Here is a 20,023-nt window from a genome sequence, read left to right as displayed (position 1 = left end):
TTCCACAAGAAACCTTGCATCTTAATGGTATATTTTTCCTCCTTTTTTTTCTTTTTGTTTACCATGGTATCAAGCCACTAAGTCCTTTGATAAAATATTAACAACAGCAAATCCTTAATATACAAAAAGCAACACAAAATAATGCCTCTTGAAGACCTAGGGCAGAGAGACTATCTCATCTTATAGTGTATTCACCAGCCAGGCAGAGCTGAGCACTCACACACACAAACACTAACCTGTAAAACAAACCGACTGATGTGTGGTAAAAGCTACAAGCTCCACTATACTAATGAAGAGGCTGTAAAAACTCTAGGACTATCATTTTATGTTTTACTGGTTACTAATTTAGGTTAGTTTACTGGTTACTAATAGATGCTAGCTCCTGGGAGAATCTGAAGTTGTCATTAGCAATTTGGACATCAAAAGTTGGGTGGACATAAATATTATATATTTCATGTTAAAACTACTACTGATACACACACACACACACACACACACACACACAAAAGATTTATCGTCAAACTGTAATGACAATATTTGAGTTACTACAGTCGGTACTGAGCCTTCGACAGATTATCTCAGCTATCAGGGTATCTCTGGGACTCCTGGGTTTGGACCCCACATTTGGGAAGGTGGCACTTCCTGTTCTCATTGCTGTCATTTTAGTGTAGTTCTGGGTCTCACATATGTAGGCGAACGTTCTGCCACTGGATCATGTCACAACCCCTGACAATTTACATTCATTTCTGGAAGAGGGTGGATTTGCCTTGATATGATCCCACCCAGTATGCAGAAGACAGACTTTGTGAGGGGATATGTGAAGACAAGGCTGGTCAGAGCAGACAGATAACAGCACACAGATTTCACCAACTTGAGACCATTGGTCTGTGCCTACCTCTGTACTAAGTCCCACAGTTTACTGCAGGTGGACAGACAGATGTAAATATTACTCATTCAGGGACTACATTTCTACGCACTGAGAAAATGCCACTTCTCTCCTGGCTCTTCACTGGGTGCTAGGATCCAAGAGCCCTGTCCATTAAGACACGAGTCATGGCCACGTGGTCCATGGGCAGCGACTACAGAAGCCTTCAGCATCACTCACAACACAGAAAACGACACGTGAACACAGAGTGAGACAGGGAGCAGCACCAATCTTCTACCCTTTTCCGGACTGACAAGATGCCAGGTGTATCATGGCATCCTCCATGTTGGAGCTGCAGTCTCCCACTGTCGGTAAGAGGGCACTTTCGTTGTTGTTTGTTTGTTTGTTTCAAATATTTTCTATTAAAGACACGAAGACAACAATGAGTTTCTTGAAAGAGTCTCCTTGTTGTCCAGGAAGCCAGGCTCGGTACACTGCTTTGGTTTTATTCAAATGTTTCTGCTCCTTCCTCAACCCATAATGGGAAGCCTGCTATTTTAACAGAGCAGACACCAGTTCTTCCTAGCATTCATACTGTTAATTTCTCACACTGTGAATCACAAACTACCTCAGGAAAATGGCATATCACATACACATACACATACACGCACGCACGCACGCACGCACGCACGCACACAGGTACTTAGAAAAGGTATGGGGACCTATGACATTAGAACACGCCTTCTGACATTTAAATGTGTTCAATTGCTAAATATTTACAACATCCAATTCCTTCCTGAAAGGAAGAGGGAACCTCCTAAGACTCAGGAAGCTCCCCAGACTTATAACATTTGTAAGTACCTGTCCCAAAGTTACAAAGGCAGTAACTGCTCAGGAGAAGGTATTTCCAGATAGCCAGGGTGCCCGCAAGCTGTGGCGTGAGCCTCACGGGTACAGTTTTCTCGTGTTGTTACTCATGCTGCAGTGGGCTTTGCTTATAGCGTTGCGTCCGAGTCACCACGTTCCTGTGAGCGACCTCAATAAACATACTGGTTCCTTAAGCCAGACTTAGTTGGAACCAGTTTTTGGTCTGTTGTCAGTGGGCTACCTGGGGTGAACAGGCATGTTTACACTTCTTCAGAAAGTGTCTATCACAGAACACAGACAGTACATTTTAAAATAAAATGGCCAAACAGGAGACAGAAAGCTATGGATATTGTTTAAATTATTGTTGTTTTTCTTTATTGCTAAAAGCATGTAGGAGGTTCTTCATTCCCTAAAGTTATTACAAGGTGACCGGAAAAAAATGTACAATAAACTGGAGAATTTTTACAGCTAGATGATTACCAGGTACATAAGCAGGAAATAAATGCGGAGATGAGGGTACTCTCCAAAGAGCCCCCTCCTCCTACTAGACAGAAGTAGCCTGAGACGCTCTGAGAATCACTACCAATAGGGTGAGCCTTTTGAGACAATGACATCATTGTCTGTCACATCACAACGTATATCCCACAATGTCTTCTATATGCTAGGACCAATGCCTATTCGGGGGCGGGGGGGGGGGGGGAGAATAAACCAAGGGCCCCAGGTCTATAAAGTAAGACCAAGTACCGACTCACAGTTTACAGACTCCCACAATAGCCAAAGAGAAAGCTAAGTAGACAATGTCTAACAATAAAATAAAAACTATTTATACTTGGTATTAAGTTCTATTACAATAATTGATAGCATTATGTGGAATATATCCTTCTTACCAAGGTGGAGTCAACTCAGAAATTAAACGAAATTAATCTAATACCTGAAGTACAGAAGTTATAACGTTCCACCCGATGGCTAGAACATTCCAAAATTAAGCACTGCTTTGAGGGTGGAGAAAATGGGAAGGGAAAGATTAGGACAAGAATATTTCCAAAGCAGCAAGATAAGACCAATGGCAAGTTGTAAAGGGCCTACAATATACAGTTGGGGATACTTCTTTTTTAAAAAAGAATGCCAGTTATGAACAGAGAGCTATTGCGTTCCCATTGCCTTGAAAGCTGCCTATGTAAGCAAAGAGACCCCAAAGCCTGAAATCGTGAACTTTTCATTATCAGTTCTATAAGTATACCCAGATTCCAGTTTGGAGATAGAGCAGAATCTCCGAATGCTGAAAACAAATGGCCTCAAATGTTATCCATTTAAGTTTTCTCGGGCCAAAGGTGTTCGTTCACAGATACCAACGTTTGGAAGACTGGCTAGACAGGATTTTCTTTCTTTCTTTCTATTTTTTTTTTTTTTAAGTGGGAGAGTGGTAAGAAAAATAACGCATTTCTTGTTGGTGCCTTTCAAAAACGGGTAAGGAAAGTGTAACCAGGGCTCCTACAGTACACTAACGCCAGGAAAGGTCAGGAAATATCCGCTAATGGGTGTGGAGGGGGAAAACGGTGAGAGACTTCTTGAAGAACGTGGTCGTGGGTAACAGCTAGTCCCTAAGACGGAAAAAGTCTGCGAGCATATGCAGAAAAAGCCTAACCAAGGGGATGATCCCCTGCCCGGAGGAACTCAAGACAGCTAAGGCCCAGCCCCTTGGCGCCTCTCCATCATCTCACGTCCCACATCTCCCCTACCAGGGGTTTGCAGGCACCAGCTGCTCCTCCCCCAGCCTCTAGACGAGCAGACTCTACCTCGCTGGTCCTGGCGTCCTGCGGCTGGGGTCGGGAAGAGCCTCCACCCCGCTCCACCTGCAGGAGGGTGGGCGCCTGGCCCCTTCTCCCGGGACCGCACCGGCGGGGCGCAGGAGCAGTCGGGGCCCAGGGCGCGGAGGGGCGTGGCCGCGGCGGACAGCGGACCTGCGGCTGGGAGGAGTCCCGGGTGGCCGATCGCTCACGCAGGGCCTACCTAGAGGAGGGGCACAGCGGTAACTGCAGACGCGTCAGCGAGATCTCAGATCCGCAGTCTTCGGCACTACTCACTTCCGCTTCCGCAGATAGGCACTTCCGCCTGTGCCTGGCGAGGTGACAAGGTGAAGCTTGGGCTTACATAACTGGGTGTCGAGGGACGGTGGGACGAAAGGGATGTAGTGCGCAGGCGCTGGGTGCAGGCGCGAGGTGGGCGGTGCTCAGGCCCTGGCGAAGAGGGGCAGCCTCAGCCCGTTACCCGGCAACCGGGGGCTAGCCTAGGAGGCCCGCCCAGCCCTGGGTAGCCTGACGGCGCTCGGTGGGTTTGTCCTGGAGACGGAGTCTTCGGGATCCGGTGGCGGCCGGCACTGGCACCTCTTGTCTTGCTCGGGCAGTGTATGCAGACAGGCCTCTGGGAATACTGGCTGGAAACCCTGGCCACCCCATAGACCACAGCTTGTGTCCCCGCCAAGTGTAGGAGGCTGTGAGGACACTGGCCTGGTCTTGAATATCTCCCTGGGAAGACCGGTAGTGAAGGGAGGCGCAGGTTGGACACCTGAGCGCTTAGGGCTGAGTGGTCACAGGCAATGATGCCGCCCACTGTGTTGGGTAGAGTTTGGGGTGGCCAGCCTTGTGGTGTGGGCCACATTTGTGCTGTCTGGGGCGGTGTTTTGGATGGAAATTCCCACCAGGCAAAGCGTAGCTCCCTTTGTGTCGGTAGCCCCCAGCTTGGGGTGCTGAAACCCCTTGGATCTCAAGGTCACAGCTTTGGCTCTAATAGCTTTGAGTCAACACACCCAGCTGCTTGTGTTAGCCTTATGACGACAGGGCTTTCGGCCTTTAGCCTTCCAGCTCACGGATGCTTCCTCAGCAGCCAGAGGTAGCAACTCAGTGACTTCCCCGGACTCTGTCAGCAGCTGCAGCTCACAGTTTTTCCAGTCTCAGCATTTTGTAGTGTTTTACCTTTGGCAGTTTCTGTTCTTCTCTGTATCATGCTTTCCCAACACTTCGGCAAACCTTCACAGCCTCAGCTCTCCATGGTCTCTCCATCAGCCCTCTCTCTTCTGCTGGGTGCTATACCCTGATCTATACCCTGGACTCATCTGTTCATGCAGCCAATTCAGCCTACCCTACCCATGATAAAAGAGTACAAGTTGGCATTAAAACCACTTGGAGTAAACTTTGTTGGCAGCACAGGACCAGCTTGCAGTAAAAACATCTGTCTATGGTCATGAGGTCTGGAGGAACTGAGTAGGGTCATCTAAGAATCATCTCAAGGTGTTGTGGTAAAAGCAGAGTTTCCCAAGGCAATGCCCCAGCAGGGCCGGTGGTTAATTGCAGCGATTTCCCTGACTGAAGCCAAGTCTCTTTGGGGCATCCACAGCTGACCTGAAGTTGTCTCTGGACACTGGTGGCTAGAACAAGAGTTTTGCAGTTGCCTTGGTGACAGCTTGAGGAACCTCCAAGGGCAGCTGCTTGACTTGTAGTTCCTGCTTGACTGGCAAATCGCATGTCTCGAGAAATTGTGAGACCCAAGTTGCAATTGCCACCATCCTGATAGTCCTTCAGTCCTTCAGGAGTGGCAGCCATATCATTTATAGGCTTAGCAGACTTGGGAAATAGTGGAGACAGTGCCATATTCCCAATTCAGCCTTCATCTCTGCCAATGTTAGGTTAGTTTCTCAGTATCTTAGTTACTTTTCTTCTTTTCTTTCTTTTTTTTTTTTTTTTTTTTTTTTTTTTTTTTTTTTTTTTTTTTTTTTTTAGACAAGCTTTCTCTGTGTAGTTTTGGTGCCTGTCCTGGATCTCGCTCTAGACCAGGCTGGCCTCGAACTCACAGAGATCCTCCTGGTTCTGCCTCCTGAGTGCTGAGATTAAAGGCGTGCACCACGACCACCCAGCCCTTAGTTACTTTTCTATTGCTTCGATAAAACACCATGACTGCCATTCCAGAGGGAATCACTATCCCAGTAAGGAAGTGTGGCACCCGGGCAGCTGAGCTCACATCTCCAACCACATGCAGGAAGCAGAGAAAATGAAAAGGAAATAGTTCAAGATTTTAAAGCCTCCAAGCCCCCCACTCCCAAGTGACACACTTCCACAAACAAGGCCACACCTTCCAAACCTACCCAAACTGTCAACAACTGAGGACCAAGTATTTGCTATTTGAGCCTATGGGGGACATTCTCACTCAAACCACTGTTCTCTCTCTCTCTCTCTCTCTCTCTCTCTCTCTCTCTCTCTCTCTCTCTCTCTCTCTCTCTCAACTGCTGCTATGTCCTGGTGACACTTGTCAGCCCAGAAACCAAACCATCCAACATGTTTTGGGTGGGTATTTGTCAACTTGACACGAGCTAGAGTTATCTGGAAAGAAAAACCTCAACTGAGAAAATACTGCCATCAGATCGCCTGTAGGCCATGCTGTAGGATATTTTCTTGATCAATGATTCCATGTGGGAGGACCCAGCCTACTGGGGGCAGTGCCACTCCTGGTCAGAGAGTCTTCAGTTGTTTGAATCTGAGCAAGCCACAGAAAACAAGCCAGTAAGTAGCATTCCTCCATGGCTTCTGATTCTTTTCCTGCCTCCAGACTCCTGCCTTGGCTTCCCTCAGAGGACTGTGACCCAGGATATAGATGCTGAATAAATGCCTTTCCTTTCCAAGTTGCTTTTAGTCATGGAGTTTTTTTTACCATAGTAATGAAAACACTAACTAAGATAAAAATTGGTACAAGGTTCATGGGATATTGCTGTGACAGACCTGACCATGTCTGGGGAATGATCGTGGAAGGACTTTGGAACTTTGGACTAGAAAAGCCATTGAGTGCTCAGAGCTTACTAAGCTATTGTGGGAACTTAGAAGATAATGCTGAGAACAGTGCGGATGATGAAAGTCTGGCTTTCAAAGTTCAGAGGGAAGTGTGAGAGTCTCTTAAAGGCACTATCAGGGCCATTCTATATTTTGAATTAAGAATCCAAGAGGTAGAGAATTGGCTCAGTGGTTAAGAGCTTGCTGCTATTGAGGGAGACCTAAGTTTGATCCCTAGTACCTACAGGGCAGCTTACAACCATTCCAGTCCCAGGGGATTTGGTGCCCTCTTTTGACTTTCTAGGGCATCATGCAAGCACATACATACAAAAACAGTCATTCACATAAAATAAAAATAAATAATAAAATAATCTGTGGTTCTGGTCAGGCGAAACTGAAGAATTGGCTATGTTTAACCAGAGACCAGAACTATTAAAGTGAAACTTCCTTTGCTGGGATAATCAATACTGGCCAGCTGAGGTTGGAGAACCCTCTATAATTAAGAACAGACCAGCATTATTGAGGCAACTTCTTCTAGGAAGTGTTTCATTAGGGTCAGCACACAGGAGCTGTGATCCACCTGGGGCCATGTTTATACCTTGTACTGGCTGCCGAATTTGGTAATGTGTAAGAGTCTTCCTGGTGGTTCTGGTTTTGAAGACAGGAAGGAGTCATAGAGATCAGCTGAGGCTTGACACTGTGAGAGTCCAGGAGAGGACGTAGGTGAAGGTGCAGTCCAGTTCCAGCAGAGACTCCAGCATTTTGGAGATGTCAGTACCATAGATATGGCCATCAAGGGCCACAGCAACTATGGAATGCAGGTAGCCTGGGCCTGTGAAATGTACGGTGTGCTATGGATACCACAGCCACAAAGTCCTTTAGAGCCCTGAAGATCATGAGACCCAGGCATCTGACAACAAGCTTCACACTCATGGACTTCGGTTTTTGCTTTTATTTGAATGTAACTGTGCCCTGGTTTCCCCCTTTTGGAGTAAGAAAATATTTAACTTGTTTTGATTTTATAGGAGCCCACAGTTGAGAGACTTTGGACTTTTAAAGAGACACGTTGTGTTTTTTAAAAGAGAACTTGGACTTTTAAAATGTTGAAAAATTTAAAGCCGTGGAACTTTTACAGTTATTTATGTTTTGTATTATGATATTGATATGAACATGAGATCTTGGGGACAGACAAAAGAAGGGAAGGACTGTTGCTAGAGTTTTCCTGCTTTGCCCACAGTCAGGACAAATCTTTGTCACCCACCAGTCCCACAGCCGCTCAGACCCAACCAAGTAAACACAGAGACTTATATTGCTTACAAACTGTATGGTCGTGGCAGGCTTCTTGCTAACTGTTCTTATAGCTTAAATTAATCCATTCCCATAAATCTATACCTTGCCACGTGGCTGGTGGCTTGCCGGTGTCTTCACATGCTGCTGATCATGGCGGCATCTGGCAGTGTCTCCCTGCCTCAGCCTTCTGCTTCCCAGAATTCTCCTCTCTCTTTATCCCATGTACTTCCTGTCTGGCCACTGGCCAATCAGTGTTTTATTTATTGACCAATCAGAGCAATTTGACATACAGACCATCCCACAGCAAAGGACTATGGTAGTAATAGTAATGTATTTGTGTGTCAGGTTGATAAGAGATCAATTATCCTGGTTGGGTTGTTTGTTTGTTTGTTTGTTTGTTTTTGTTTTTGTTTTCTATCAACTTGACACAGCTAGAGTTATCTAGGAAGAGAAACTTCAATTAAGAAAATATTTCCATCAGATTGCCTTTAGGCAAGTTTGTAGGATATTTTCTTGCTTAATGATTTATTTACACAGTCTTCTGAGGGCAGTGCCACCCCTGGGTAGGGAGTCCTGATTTGTATTATAACACAGATTAAGCATGCCATGGAAAACAAGCCAGTTTCTCCATGGCTTCTGATTGAATTCCTGCTTTTTGTTCCTCCTGTGGTTCCTGCCCTGGTTTCCCCTCAGTGATAGAATATAACCTGCGAGTTATAAGATGAAATAAATCCTTTCCTCCCCAAGTTGCTTTTGGTCATGGTGTTTTAAAGAAGCCCTAACTAAGACACAACACTCAGCAGAGGAAGATATCAAAGGACTCTTTTAACAAAGATTTGACATGCCATTAACACTTTTTTTCGGTGAGCATTTCCTTAAATTATTAACCTCCATCCTGCAATAAGTTTAAGGATTGAGTCTTGATATGCCTAAATAGGGCCATTGACACTCAGGATACTCTCAAACTTATCTTTGTAGCAAGATGCTCCTAGTTCTTGATTGCATCACAATTTCATTCACTTCTGTAGTTTCCATTTTAACATCTTTACAATCAGGGGAACACTTGTTCAGCCACTTGTAAGACAGAATGGCTTTGAGATCAATATGATTTTTTTAAAATGTAAACTCCTGACAACATCCAATTATTAATACACCAAATTGATTAAGGTGCATCCCAAAACTTATCTCTTCATCCCAGTGGGGACTTTCTGATTCCTAGCGAACTAAGGAAACTTCATTCAAGTAAAGTAGGGGAAAAATTCTATGATTTGTTTCAGGATTTCTGGTCGAACACTCAATGGAGCACTCAAAATACATAACTAAGTTGAAGTAACACCATGGATTATACTAAAGGGTTTGGAAAGACATCTTTCTGATAATCAAGGCTATCATTTCCTATTGAGTTTTTTCTTCTAAGTAAAATCAACAAACAGTGCTCAGAACCTGTTGGTTAAGGATAGTTGGGTTTCACCCAAAAATATGTGAAATGGCTTCTAGTCTTAAGGAGCTCATTATGGTTGAGGACACAAATGGACATACTAGACAATAGCATACCAGTGAAACATGCAGTAAGATTTAAAATGTCTGTGTCCCCAGTAGCTCAGACTTCAAAACTTATGATGCTGTTTGAAGTGTGGGGTGCTTCGGGAAGTGAATGGGGCCTGACGGTAGAGCCCTCGTTTGATCCAGAGGGTCTTTTTGCCCTATTTCTACCATGTAGGAAATAAGGAGAAGACAATCAGCCTAAAGGAGAGACCTTGCTGGAATCTAGCTGTCCTGGCACTCTGATCTCAGACACCAGCACAAGGTCCATGTGAAAAGACTGCACTCTGACTGCAGAACAGAGTAGCCTGAGGATCAGGACAGTGATGACAAAGGACCGAGAGACAGGGTGGAAAGGTTGTGAGAAGATGAGAGGATTAGAAAAGAAAGGACTGATTAGCAAAAGGTATAATTCTAAGAGAGAGCTGAAGGTAAAAACTTGGGTGTTGTGATACAGCCACCAAGGAGACAAAATTCTCAACGAAGAGGATTCATGCTGAGAGACAAGGGGGAATTAGGGTAGAATGTGTCGATAAGCAGACCAAAGCCCCAAGCAACTGCCAATCTGATAGTCCTCATGTACCACACAGAGCTTTCCAAAGCATTTGTTTCCTAAAAATAGACAACCAAGGAAGAAACAAACTAATAAAAATAAAGATAGTAGAAAAAATAAAAAATGCAAGGAAGAGAAAAATGTTATGCAAAATTATATCTGCCATTGCAGAAGATATAACATTTATGAAAAAGACAAGAGGGGATACTTAGAATAAGGGGAATCTTAAAAATTAAAATGACAAATTATGAATGATAAAAATTACTATATAAATAAATTAATGAATGATAAATAGAATGGCATCTCTAAGATGATGGAACACAAAGAGACTGAGAAAACAAAATATATGACAACTAGATTAAAACAAGTGTCCTGGCATCCAAAAATAGAAATTACGGGAAGAGAGAATTTTTTAAATGAAGAGAAGAAAATCATCAAAGAAATAATTGAAGAAAACTTCTCATATCTAGAAGACATGTTGGAAATGCCAGTCAGTGCTCAAAAACAAACAAACAAACAAACAAACAAACAAAAAAAAACCTTAAGAGATCTACAAGATACATCCTCACAAAACTTCAAAACACCAGAAATAAATGATTCTGAGTTGCTGGGCATGGTGTCACATGCTTTTAATTCTAGAACATGGAGGCTGAGACAGGTGCATCTCTGTGAGTTCAAGCCAGCCTGGTCTACATAGTGAGAATTCTGTCTAAAAAAACCAAATTAATTCTTCGTCTAGAAGAAGAAACAAAAAGTTTAAACTTAAGAGATTGGAAATCAGACTGACATGGAGACTGTGGTGTTTGAATAAAAATGTCCCCCATAGGCCCAGAGGGAGTGGAACTATTAGGGGGTGTGGCCTTGTTGGAGGAAGTGTGTCACTGGGGGCGGGGTGTAAGGTCTCAGAAGCTCAAGTCAGGCCTATTGGCTCAGTCTCTTCCTGCTGCCTATTGGATCAAGATGTAAGAACTCGCGGCTCCTTCTCCAGCACCACATCAGCCTGCACACCACCATGCTCCCCGCCATGATGATAATAGACTGAACCTCTGAGCTGTAAGCCAGCCCCAATTAAATGTTTTCCTTTATAAGAGTTGCTGTGGTCATGGTGTGTCTTCACACCAATAGAAACCTAACTACTAAGACATCCTGTTTTGAAAAACAAAAACCAAATGAACCTACAAAGATTATTATATACTATAGTGGAGGGAGGGCCAGTCAAAGACTATCTGAAAGTCTCTTTCTTTTGAGACTAGAAGAAAATGGTGCATAGAAATTGCTAGCCACCAAAACTACACAATAAGATCCTTTTGATGAAAACACTACACTTTGACTGCAGAACACAGAGAAATCAATCTTAAGTCTACTGGAAAACTTCCCTTCCTGCTGGCTAACTTTCACAGTATCAGAGGTGCCATGCAGGTTGCTGGGGAGAAAAGACATCAATGGTTTTACCCAGCACTGTGCCCTCCCTGTATGCTGCAAAACTGGCCTGCCAAGATAAGATGTGACTACTGATACAACAGCGACCCTAATGTTAACCACTTCCTGGTTGGATTTGAGACCTCCTTCATGGGAGGGCATTTCTTGCCTGGTATAACCTCAGTCAAAAGCCTATGGCTGTGAAGGACATAGGCCCTAGGATAAACCTGCCATTACTGTTATTTTGCTGAATGGTCATGCCATCAAATTGCCTTCTAAATATTTATGCTTATACCCCTAGACATGGGCTGCTCTCAACCCTGGTCAGAGAAGCTTCCTATTGCAGTGGGCAGCAGTCAGTGGAGAGATACATAAGTGGCCAAAGTGCTGAATGCTTGGCCTCAAATGAGGCATCTATATTAGTCCCACAATCCCTAAGACTCAGGGAACATGAAGGAAGAAGAGGCAGAAAGAATATAAGAACCTGGCCTGGAGAGATGGCTCAGTGGTTAATAGCATTGGCTGTTCTTCCAGGGGACCTGGGTTCAATTCCCAGCACCCACATAGCAGTTCACAATTGTCTGTAACTCCAGTTCCAGGGGCTCTGACATCCTCACACAGACACACATGCAGGCCAAACACCAATGCACATATGGATTTAAAAAAATTACAAAGAATATAAAAATCAAAGGATGAGGAGGAGTTCTGTGAAATGCTGTCACCTGGACATGACATTAACTACCACAATCATGAACTCAAAATAGCAGTGTTTACCTACACAAGACCTATACAAGATCAAATAAGCCAAAATTCTGGCATACGGGGTAGTCAAGACTGAGGAGCTGCTGGCCGTCGGTAGTTGCCAGGGAAGGAAGAATCATTCTTTTTTGAGGATGTGGCCCCTGGTAGGTTTTCCATGCTCAATTCTCATCAACTATTCTCCAATGTCCCATCCAAAATACCCCTCCCAACTTCATGTTTTGTTTTTTGTGTTGGCTTTAATAACCCATTGAGTCCAGTTAGCACTGCCCAAATGTGGGATGTGGGGCCATTCACTTGAGCATGGGAAACGTACCAGTGGTCACATCCTCCAAAAAGGTAATCATTATAATGACTGAAGAACAATGTTGAAACGAGTGTCTTTGAATGTGGCAACCACATGGGCCCCAAATTTTATTTGGTACAGTTCATCTGAAAATAAAAAAGAAGAAAATCACAGCTATGCAAACATGGTCACATGGTTACTTTAGTGTTTCACATGGTAGAGGGTACCATCTGGGAAGAAAAGACCCCTTCTTTCCTCACGGTCCCTTCTGTATGAGCAATTTCCCAGGACAGAGGAGCTCACCAAACACAGGGCAGATGGAAGCCTTGGCTTGAGTGATGAGTTGAGCCATCAAATTACTCACACTCAGACCACCCCTCCCAATTAATAGAACAAAACAAAGTCTCTTCATGTATTAAATATGGAATTAGGATTTTCTGTTACTTGCATCAGAAGGGTCTGTTTCAGCTTCCACCTGTGAAGGCAAAATTCCGACAGAACTATTCCTCCCACTTTAAACAGCCATAAAGCTTGACAAAAGGAGAAATTACCATATTCAGACTCCAAGAGATGAGGGAGACTAATGACTGCTTCAGTAGCTGCCTAGATCCACAGAGAAAATCAATGAACAAAAGGATGGTCTCTGTGATAAGGGGAGAGGAGACACAGATGACCCCTACTAACAATGTTAGATCATGTTACCATAGATCTCACTCGCAGTAAAGGGATTAAAGGATATTTGATTAACTTAAAAGATTTATTATTTTTTTGTGTATGTTTTGCTTGCGTGAATGCATATGCACCATGTACATGACGGGTTCCTGCAGAGGCCAGAAGAGGGAGTCAGATTCCTTGAAACTAGAGTTAGGGGCTGTTTCAAGCTGCCCTGTGAATACCAGGAATCTAACCCCAGTCCTCTGAAAAAGCAGCAAAGGCTTTTAACAGTTGAGTTATCTCTCCAGCCCCAACATTTTGAGCAATTTTAGACAAGGAAATTTCTTGAGCTGTGCAACTGACCAAAGAAGTAATTTAAGAGATAAAGCCCTATGTGTATTCAAGAAATTGAGTAAAAGTATTTCTGCAGAAGAAAAATACCAAGCATTAACGGCTTTACTGGGAAATTCTGTCGTGCTTTTAAGGAAGAGTACTAATCTTTCTCAAACCCATTCAGGAAATGGAAAAACAAGAAAGCCTTTTGAAACTTGTTTTATACTTGTTATAGAAATAGACAGTATGTCTAATTTCAGACAGACTCCAAGCCTTGTGAGCAGAGAGTGAACAGCTTTCCACTTCCTGCCATGCCTGACCCTATCCCTACCTCTGAGTCATCTGGTTTCCCACTGACCTGGAAAGTGGTAATGGGACTCCATCCATCCCTGAGGAATGAGGGATCACTAGCTAACACGTGATGAGAGTGGTCCTTAGGACCTTCATAACTGGAAAGCAGTGATATTTCTTGTCTCAACTTACTAGTGGGAACAGAAACAATTCCGGTCATCACCAACACAGGTCACAGCTGTGATCATAACTAAACTCTGGGAGCATCCCCATGTTCTCATTGACTAGCAGCATGCACATTCTGGAAGCACTGGGTGATGGACATGCTCTTGCTTTCCTAAAAGAAAATTGAAAACAAATGTTGGTAGTGACCCAGTGCTGTCCTCTACGTCCTGATGGAAGTGGTGGAGGAATGAAGACAGAAAACTTAAACGCAACGTTCAAGAAACGTTTAGAAAGTATGCTTTACATTTTGAGATCAAGAAACATGCTGACTGAGGTGGAAAAGTATGGTTTGTCCCCTTTCTTTCCTCTCTAGTACGCGGGCTGCTTTTTGGGTCCCTTTTTCCCCAGCAGATTTACTGGAGTAGAGCTTTGCAAGTCTGGTCTCCTAGCAGCAGAATGCAGCCGAAGGCCCATTCATAAGACAATGCACAGAAGGGAAAGAAAGGGTTTGGCTTGTTTAAACTGCTTCTGTCTTCATTCACAGCCTGATGTCCCTGGGCATTGTGACAGCCACAATGGCACTAAAGGATTCATTGTGGCCCAAAACAAATCAAAATGGAATAAGGGATGCTAAGATAAAAGAGTTCTGCAACAAAATTGCTTAAAAAAAAAAAAAAAAAGACATGTGAGATTTATGTTACCTTTGGGCTGTATAGCCTATTGACCAGTACTTATAATAACCACTAGAGTTTAATAAACACAAAGATAAATGGGAACTCAATGTATATTTTTAAAGGTGCTCACACAGACAGGGTAAGTGTGCTGAGTTGCTTTGGAAGCTGTTTAATAATTATTGTTCTTTGTTTGCACAACATTTGGGGAGCCACACTCCACACTTAGTATTCATTTTCCTTCTGATAAACACACCATGGCCATGCTCATGTAGCAAGCATGTGTCCCCCGCTCACCCCCTGCCGGAACCAACATTAGAAGTCGCAGTGACCCGGCCCAATACAGCAGGCAACAGGTGGGAAGTTGAATAACTTCACACGTTTTTTTTTTTTTTTTTTTTTTTTTTCAGGAGAGGGGGTGGGCGGGAGGGAAGGCTTTTGGGAGCCGATTTAAGGATTAGATCAGATGTTATTGCTAGTGAAAAATTAAACAGCCCGGTGCTCTGGGGAGTACAGATTAATATATTTAGTGACTCTCTGCACACAAAAGCCGCGCATTGTGCCACGTCTGAATGCCTGTGAATAGGAGGGAGCATATGCAGCCTGTCACTGCAGGTGCCCACATCTGTTCTGCCGGGCAGATGCTCACAGAAAAGGGAGGTGGGGGAGGCCAGGGAAGCCTGGAGCACTGAACGCTTCCAAGGTCCCGAGGCTGGTCTAGGGCTCCTTGGGAGTGAGAGTGGCCTTTGGGTGCTGTTGTGTCCAATAGGGACTTTCGTGGGGGAGGCTGTGAACCACACGTGCGTATCCAGCAAGCCTAGCCCAGACTCTAGCATTGACAAGCCGGAGAGAGAGCGCCAGGCTTTTGAGGTTATTGTTTCAGAGACTCTATGAGCCTTATCTTCAAACTCTCCCGCCCAAGGCCAGAGCCTGGGAAATTGGACGCTGGGTGGGGTGGTGGGGGCGGCTCGTCATTCTGACGTCGGTCGCACAGCCGTCTGGTCCTCCTCGTTATCAGGTGAGGTGAGAGCGCCATGGTCTGGGCCCAGCTGCACGGAACCATCACGACTTCGCCTCAAGGCTTCGTGACTCAAATTACTACGCCCTCAAGTCGCACCCCATCTACTGGCCCAAGGATGACCTCCCCCTTTCCCACCCGCACCTCTCCAGCATCGCCACCTTCTGGAAGCCCCCAGGGGCGCTATCTCTAGTTCAGAGTCACGATCCTACGCGCAAGCTAAACGCAGCCTCTCCCCTGCTGTAGCCTTCCTTCCACAAACCTCTCACCCCATTGCCACCCATTCCCGACCAAGGGCCGCGGAAAGTTCCGAGCGCGAGGTGCGTGCGTGACTCTCCGGCTGGCCACAAGCAGCTGCTCGGGTAATCTGATCCTGGGACAAAGGCCCGCCCGCCTGGGCTGCAGCCGCAGGTAAACACGCGCTTTGTCATGGAAATCAGCGCAGGACAGCCCGGAGCAGACAACCCACGATTCCGCGGAAGGAGAGGCATAGGGGGAGGGGCCGCGGGTGGGGCGATCTGTCATCTGCGCGGCAGCCGCCAGCTGAGCCACGCGCCTCCCCTTTTCTCATGTAAATCAGCACATGCCTTTGCAACTTTCTGCAGCCGGCTTCCCAAGACCCACGCACCCCAGGGTGAGGTGTCCTCGGAGCTCATACAATGGCTCAGAGTTTCCTATCTAGCCACCCAAATGAAAAACACCACCACCTATGTGGGTCAGAGGACACGACAGCCGATTCCATCGAAAAAAGAAAGGGCTGTGATCCTAAGACATGATGGAGTTAGGACCCTGATCCACTCTGGGGTTCGAGAGGCGCCATGCCAGAACCTTTTGGGTCTCCTACTCTTTTGAGTGTGCTGCCAACAGCACAGGAGAGGCTAGGACCATCCGGCCCACCTGGTGCCGGTGAATCTGAGGCGCGAATTCTCTCGTCTAAATGGAAGCCAAATGCTAACTGCAATCAAGTATGCACATGTCTGTACAAACATTAAAGCGTGTGTGCCAGGATTATGTTTGGCATGCTTGCGATCCCAGAATTCGGGAGGTTGAGGCAGGAGAATCTCGAGTTCCAGGCCAGCTCTGGCACTATAGTGAGGCTTTTAAAAAGAGGGTTCTGCCCAAGATTTTGGCAAATATGTACCATAATCACCCCAGACAGGTGGGCCACAGGTGCCTGCTGGCTTTCCATCTCACTGCAAGGAGGGCTTTTTCCCCCTTATATTTTAACTGCTTTTGATTCTAAAACTGGCTGAGGAAAGTGGACAGAAGGGCTGTTGGGCAAGTTGTGATGTTAGTTCTAATTAATACGCAGGCTCCTCCTCCTCCTCTTCTTCCTCCTCCTCTCAAGCAAGCTGGCATGTTTGATCAACACCAGATTTGCTGCTTGGAAGTTTCAGTTTTGTTGTTCTGAACAAGGATCCTAATTCTTAGGAATAAGAGAACCCTCTGTTGTGTATACAGTGTTCAGTTGGTCTGAGAAAACACAAACCCCACTCAAGTCTCCAGATTTGTTTACACAGAAAACTGAACCTGTGCTGGCCTTGTCTGAAAACTGGGAGCTGTTCATGGATACTGCCCTGTCTGCAGCCATGGTTACATACATATCTTGAAAACAGCCGTGTGTGTGTGTGTGTGTGTGTGTGTGTGTGTGTGTGTGTGTGTGTGTGTGTGAAGGAGCAGGATCAGAGCTAGGTGACCTGTGCTGAAGATGGGCACATTTAATTCAATAAGATTGAGGCTGGGAGTTTTTATTACCACATGGACCAGTAGAATACAGAAAACAACAGGATCAATTACAGACAGAACTCCAGATGCATTTGTTGTGGTCTGAATTCTGATTATTATGCAACCTGAGTCTGCCCTATCCACCCACTGCAATTATTCAGACTGGGGGGGTGGTGGTGGAAAAAAATCAACACTACCACCAGACAACAAATGCTTCCTTCAAGTCCTGTATCTGATGTATTCGGTGTCTTCTCAGTTCTAATGAGCCTCACTTTGTACAGTAAATTTGCTGAAACATCAAAAAGCATTTAAAAGAAAGTTTCCTTCTTTCTTCTAATGGTCAAGGTGAGGATTTATGGTGTGTGGGGAGGGGAAATCTGTTGGCTAGGCCAACATTCAGGCAAATCTATTTAACATACTCTGGCTTAAGCTCCCTCCTGCATTTGGGGGGTTCTGCGTGCTTAGCTGTGGGAGTATAGAGACATGCAGTTAGGGAGTGAAAAAACGCCATTTGGTTCAGAGCAGATGGCTGGCTAGGGGGCTGATGGCGTCTAAAGGCGTGTCCTCCCCTCCAGCTCGAATCCCTAAGGGCTCCCCTTGTCTTCCCAATCAATGAAAATTAAAGTGCAAAGAAAGGATGAATAGTTGGACCTCGAGTCTCCCCTTTGTTCCTCTCAGCTACTGGTACGCAGGAGTTTAAAGTACAACAGCCTCCTATAGAAACACTGAAGTTAAACAGTCTCCCGTTAGCTCTGCTTTTGAAAGAGAGAGGAATAGGAACCAACTTGGTGGAAGGCTGAGAATGGGGAAACAGGAGGATGAGGAAGAGGAAGGAGAAGAAGGGCAGAAGGAGTAGGAGGGAGGGAAAAAAGAGCTTTCTGCTTGATTTCCCCAATACAGAATGGCGTGGCATAAATTAAGTTGGGAAAGAATGGAAGCTTCGGGCAGGATTCTGATGGATTTTACGATGCCCCTCGGTCCCGCTTTGCCACTGTAATCGAGAAATCTGTGCCATGTCAATTTAACAAATACTCGATACCGAGGGGGGTTTGTTAAAGATTTGGGACAAGTCCTCCCCCCTCAAGGTCTAAGCCCTTGCGCGTGGAACTTTTCATTCCCAGTTTTCTAAACAGGCATTCAAACGACCCTGGTTTCCACTTCCATCTTCTAATTAAAAGGTTCCTGATATTTCATTTCTTCTTGTAATCTGGAAGGCACAGAGGACTCTGCATTTGACCTTGTTTCTTGTCTCGGTTGACTCGCCTCTGCCAGCCGCAGGAATCCTCTCACCTGAGTCCCTCTCCCCAGCCCCCACAGAGAGCAGCTTCTGAGCTTGAAGAAGCAGAGTTCTCAGAAAGTAACTTTTAGAGGAAATGCTAACGCAGTGAAAAAGGGATCCCAACACTAGGTGGCAAGATTAAGTTAGGATTCAAGCTAGCCCAGCCTTGTGGTGATGTAGCAAGTCCCCACACAGTTTACAAAGGACAGGGACTCTGCTTTTGCCACTGCCGTGGGGGTGTGCCAGAGGGGTAGCAGTGTCTTTTGAAGACCCCATTTGTTCTATGATAAACAGTTGATGGTTTTGTTTTTTTCTTAAAGTGGGGTCCAACCCTGCTTCTTTGCCTCAGCCTTGAGCACTGTACACAAGGGTTTTTTTTTTGGTTAACTTTTTATGAGTCAGCAATGACAACTTGAAGTGCAGATTCCTGTTGATTCTGAAACTTTGCAAGTGTTTGGGAGACAGGGTAGCTGGAGACAGGCTGGGTCATCAGAAAAGGAGCTATAATTCCAGTTGCCAGATGGCCCAACAGAGATGATTCTGCCAAGCAACTGCTTAGATTCTTACCAGTGTTTTCCTGGCTATGGGGGCGGAGGAGGGGGTAGCTTTCTCTCTTTCTGTGCATTATATAGATCTTGATCCAGATACTGGCCTAAAAGATAAAGATACTCTGCCAGGACAGGGCTCATTCTCACCACCAGGACAACACCCACAGTGGGGACACCTGTCAGGCACACCCTAGGGGCTGTTCTACAATCAAAGCAACACTAGTTACAGCAATCACACCTTGGGATTCTAATGAAGCGGCCAAGGTGTTAGGGGTGGAATAAGAAGGACCCTCCAGAGATGGGAACACACAGTTCATGGCATGCTCAACACAAAGCTAGGTGCTAAGTCAGATTCTGTACCTCCATTTACTTCTCTCTGGAGCCTGTAAGCAGGGGAGCAGGTTAGATAATTCATTGTGATACGTGTGTCCTGGGCCCTCCCAATAAACTCATTTCCCTTAAAAAGATGAAAACAAAAGTTCTTGTGTCTGATGGATGTGTAAAAACCTAATAAGGTGACGGTTGTGTAAAGGTTGTGTGTTGGGGGTGGGGGGTTGAGGGGGGGGGGGAGAGTCTTTCGAACATGTGCCGGACATTGTCGCAGAGGCCGCGGCGTGCGCGGAGGGGAGCTCTTTCTCTCCGCATTGTGCGGAGAGCAGGTGCTGTCTGCATTACCATACAGCTGAGCGCACAAAGAACCACTGATTCAGCCTCGCACAATAACAGACTGCCTTAATGACAGCCACGCGAACGACACACACCAAACTCACTTTTTACCAAGCAGAGAGAGGCCTGAGGGGAATACCCGGGAGAGTGGGACCCGGACACCAGTGAAGGTGGTGGCGGTCGAAAATCTCCCGGGAGAGGGTGTGTACATTGAGAAGGGGGTAAACTGAAGCTTCTGGCTCTCCTGACTCAGGGAATACGCTGCCCGGACCTGG

General features: G+C 45.5%; 1 protein-coding gene across 15 annotated transcripts in view; it reads right to left on the bottom strand.

Annotated features, from left to right (window-relative positions):
- The window catches only part of Fam120b (family with sequence similarity 120 member B), a 76,621-nt gene that overhangs the window by 55,813 nt on the left and 785 nt on the right, over positions 1 to 20,023 (bottom strand). For 2 of the 15 annotated variants that reach the window (XM_076552976.1, XM_076552980.1), the window contains exon 1: positions 7,148 to 7,347. The exons of 1 other annotated variant lie outside the window; for it this stretch is intronic. In XM_076552976.1, coding sequence (XP_076409091.1) covers positions 7,148 to 7,224 — 77 coding nt within the window. In that variant the 5' untranslated portion in view covers positions 7,225 to 7,347. Of the gene's footprint in view, positions 1 to 1,726; positions 1,974 to 3,528; positions 4,458 to 7,147; positions 7,349 to 20,023 lie in introns of those variants that run through there. 12 more of the 15 variants (XM_042261945.2, XM_076552979.1, XR_013045176.1 and 9 more) reach the window with 11 other exon arrangements.

Source organism: Peromyscus maniculatus, chromosome 16, assembly GCF_049852395.1.
Source record: "Peromyscus maniculatus bairdii isolate BWxNUB_F1_BW_parent chromosome 16, HU_Pman_BW_mat_3.1, whole genome shotgun sequence".
Taxonomy (NCBI): Eukaryota; Metazoa; Chordata; class Mammalia; order Rodentia; family Cricetidae; genus Peromyscus; species Peromyscus maniculatus.
Note: the sequence above shows the minus strand (reverse complement) of the source record. Positions and strands in the feature narration are given on the sequence as shown.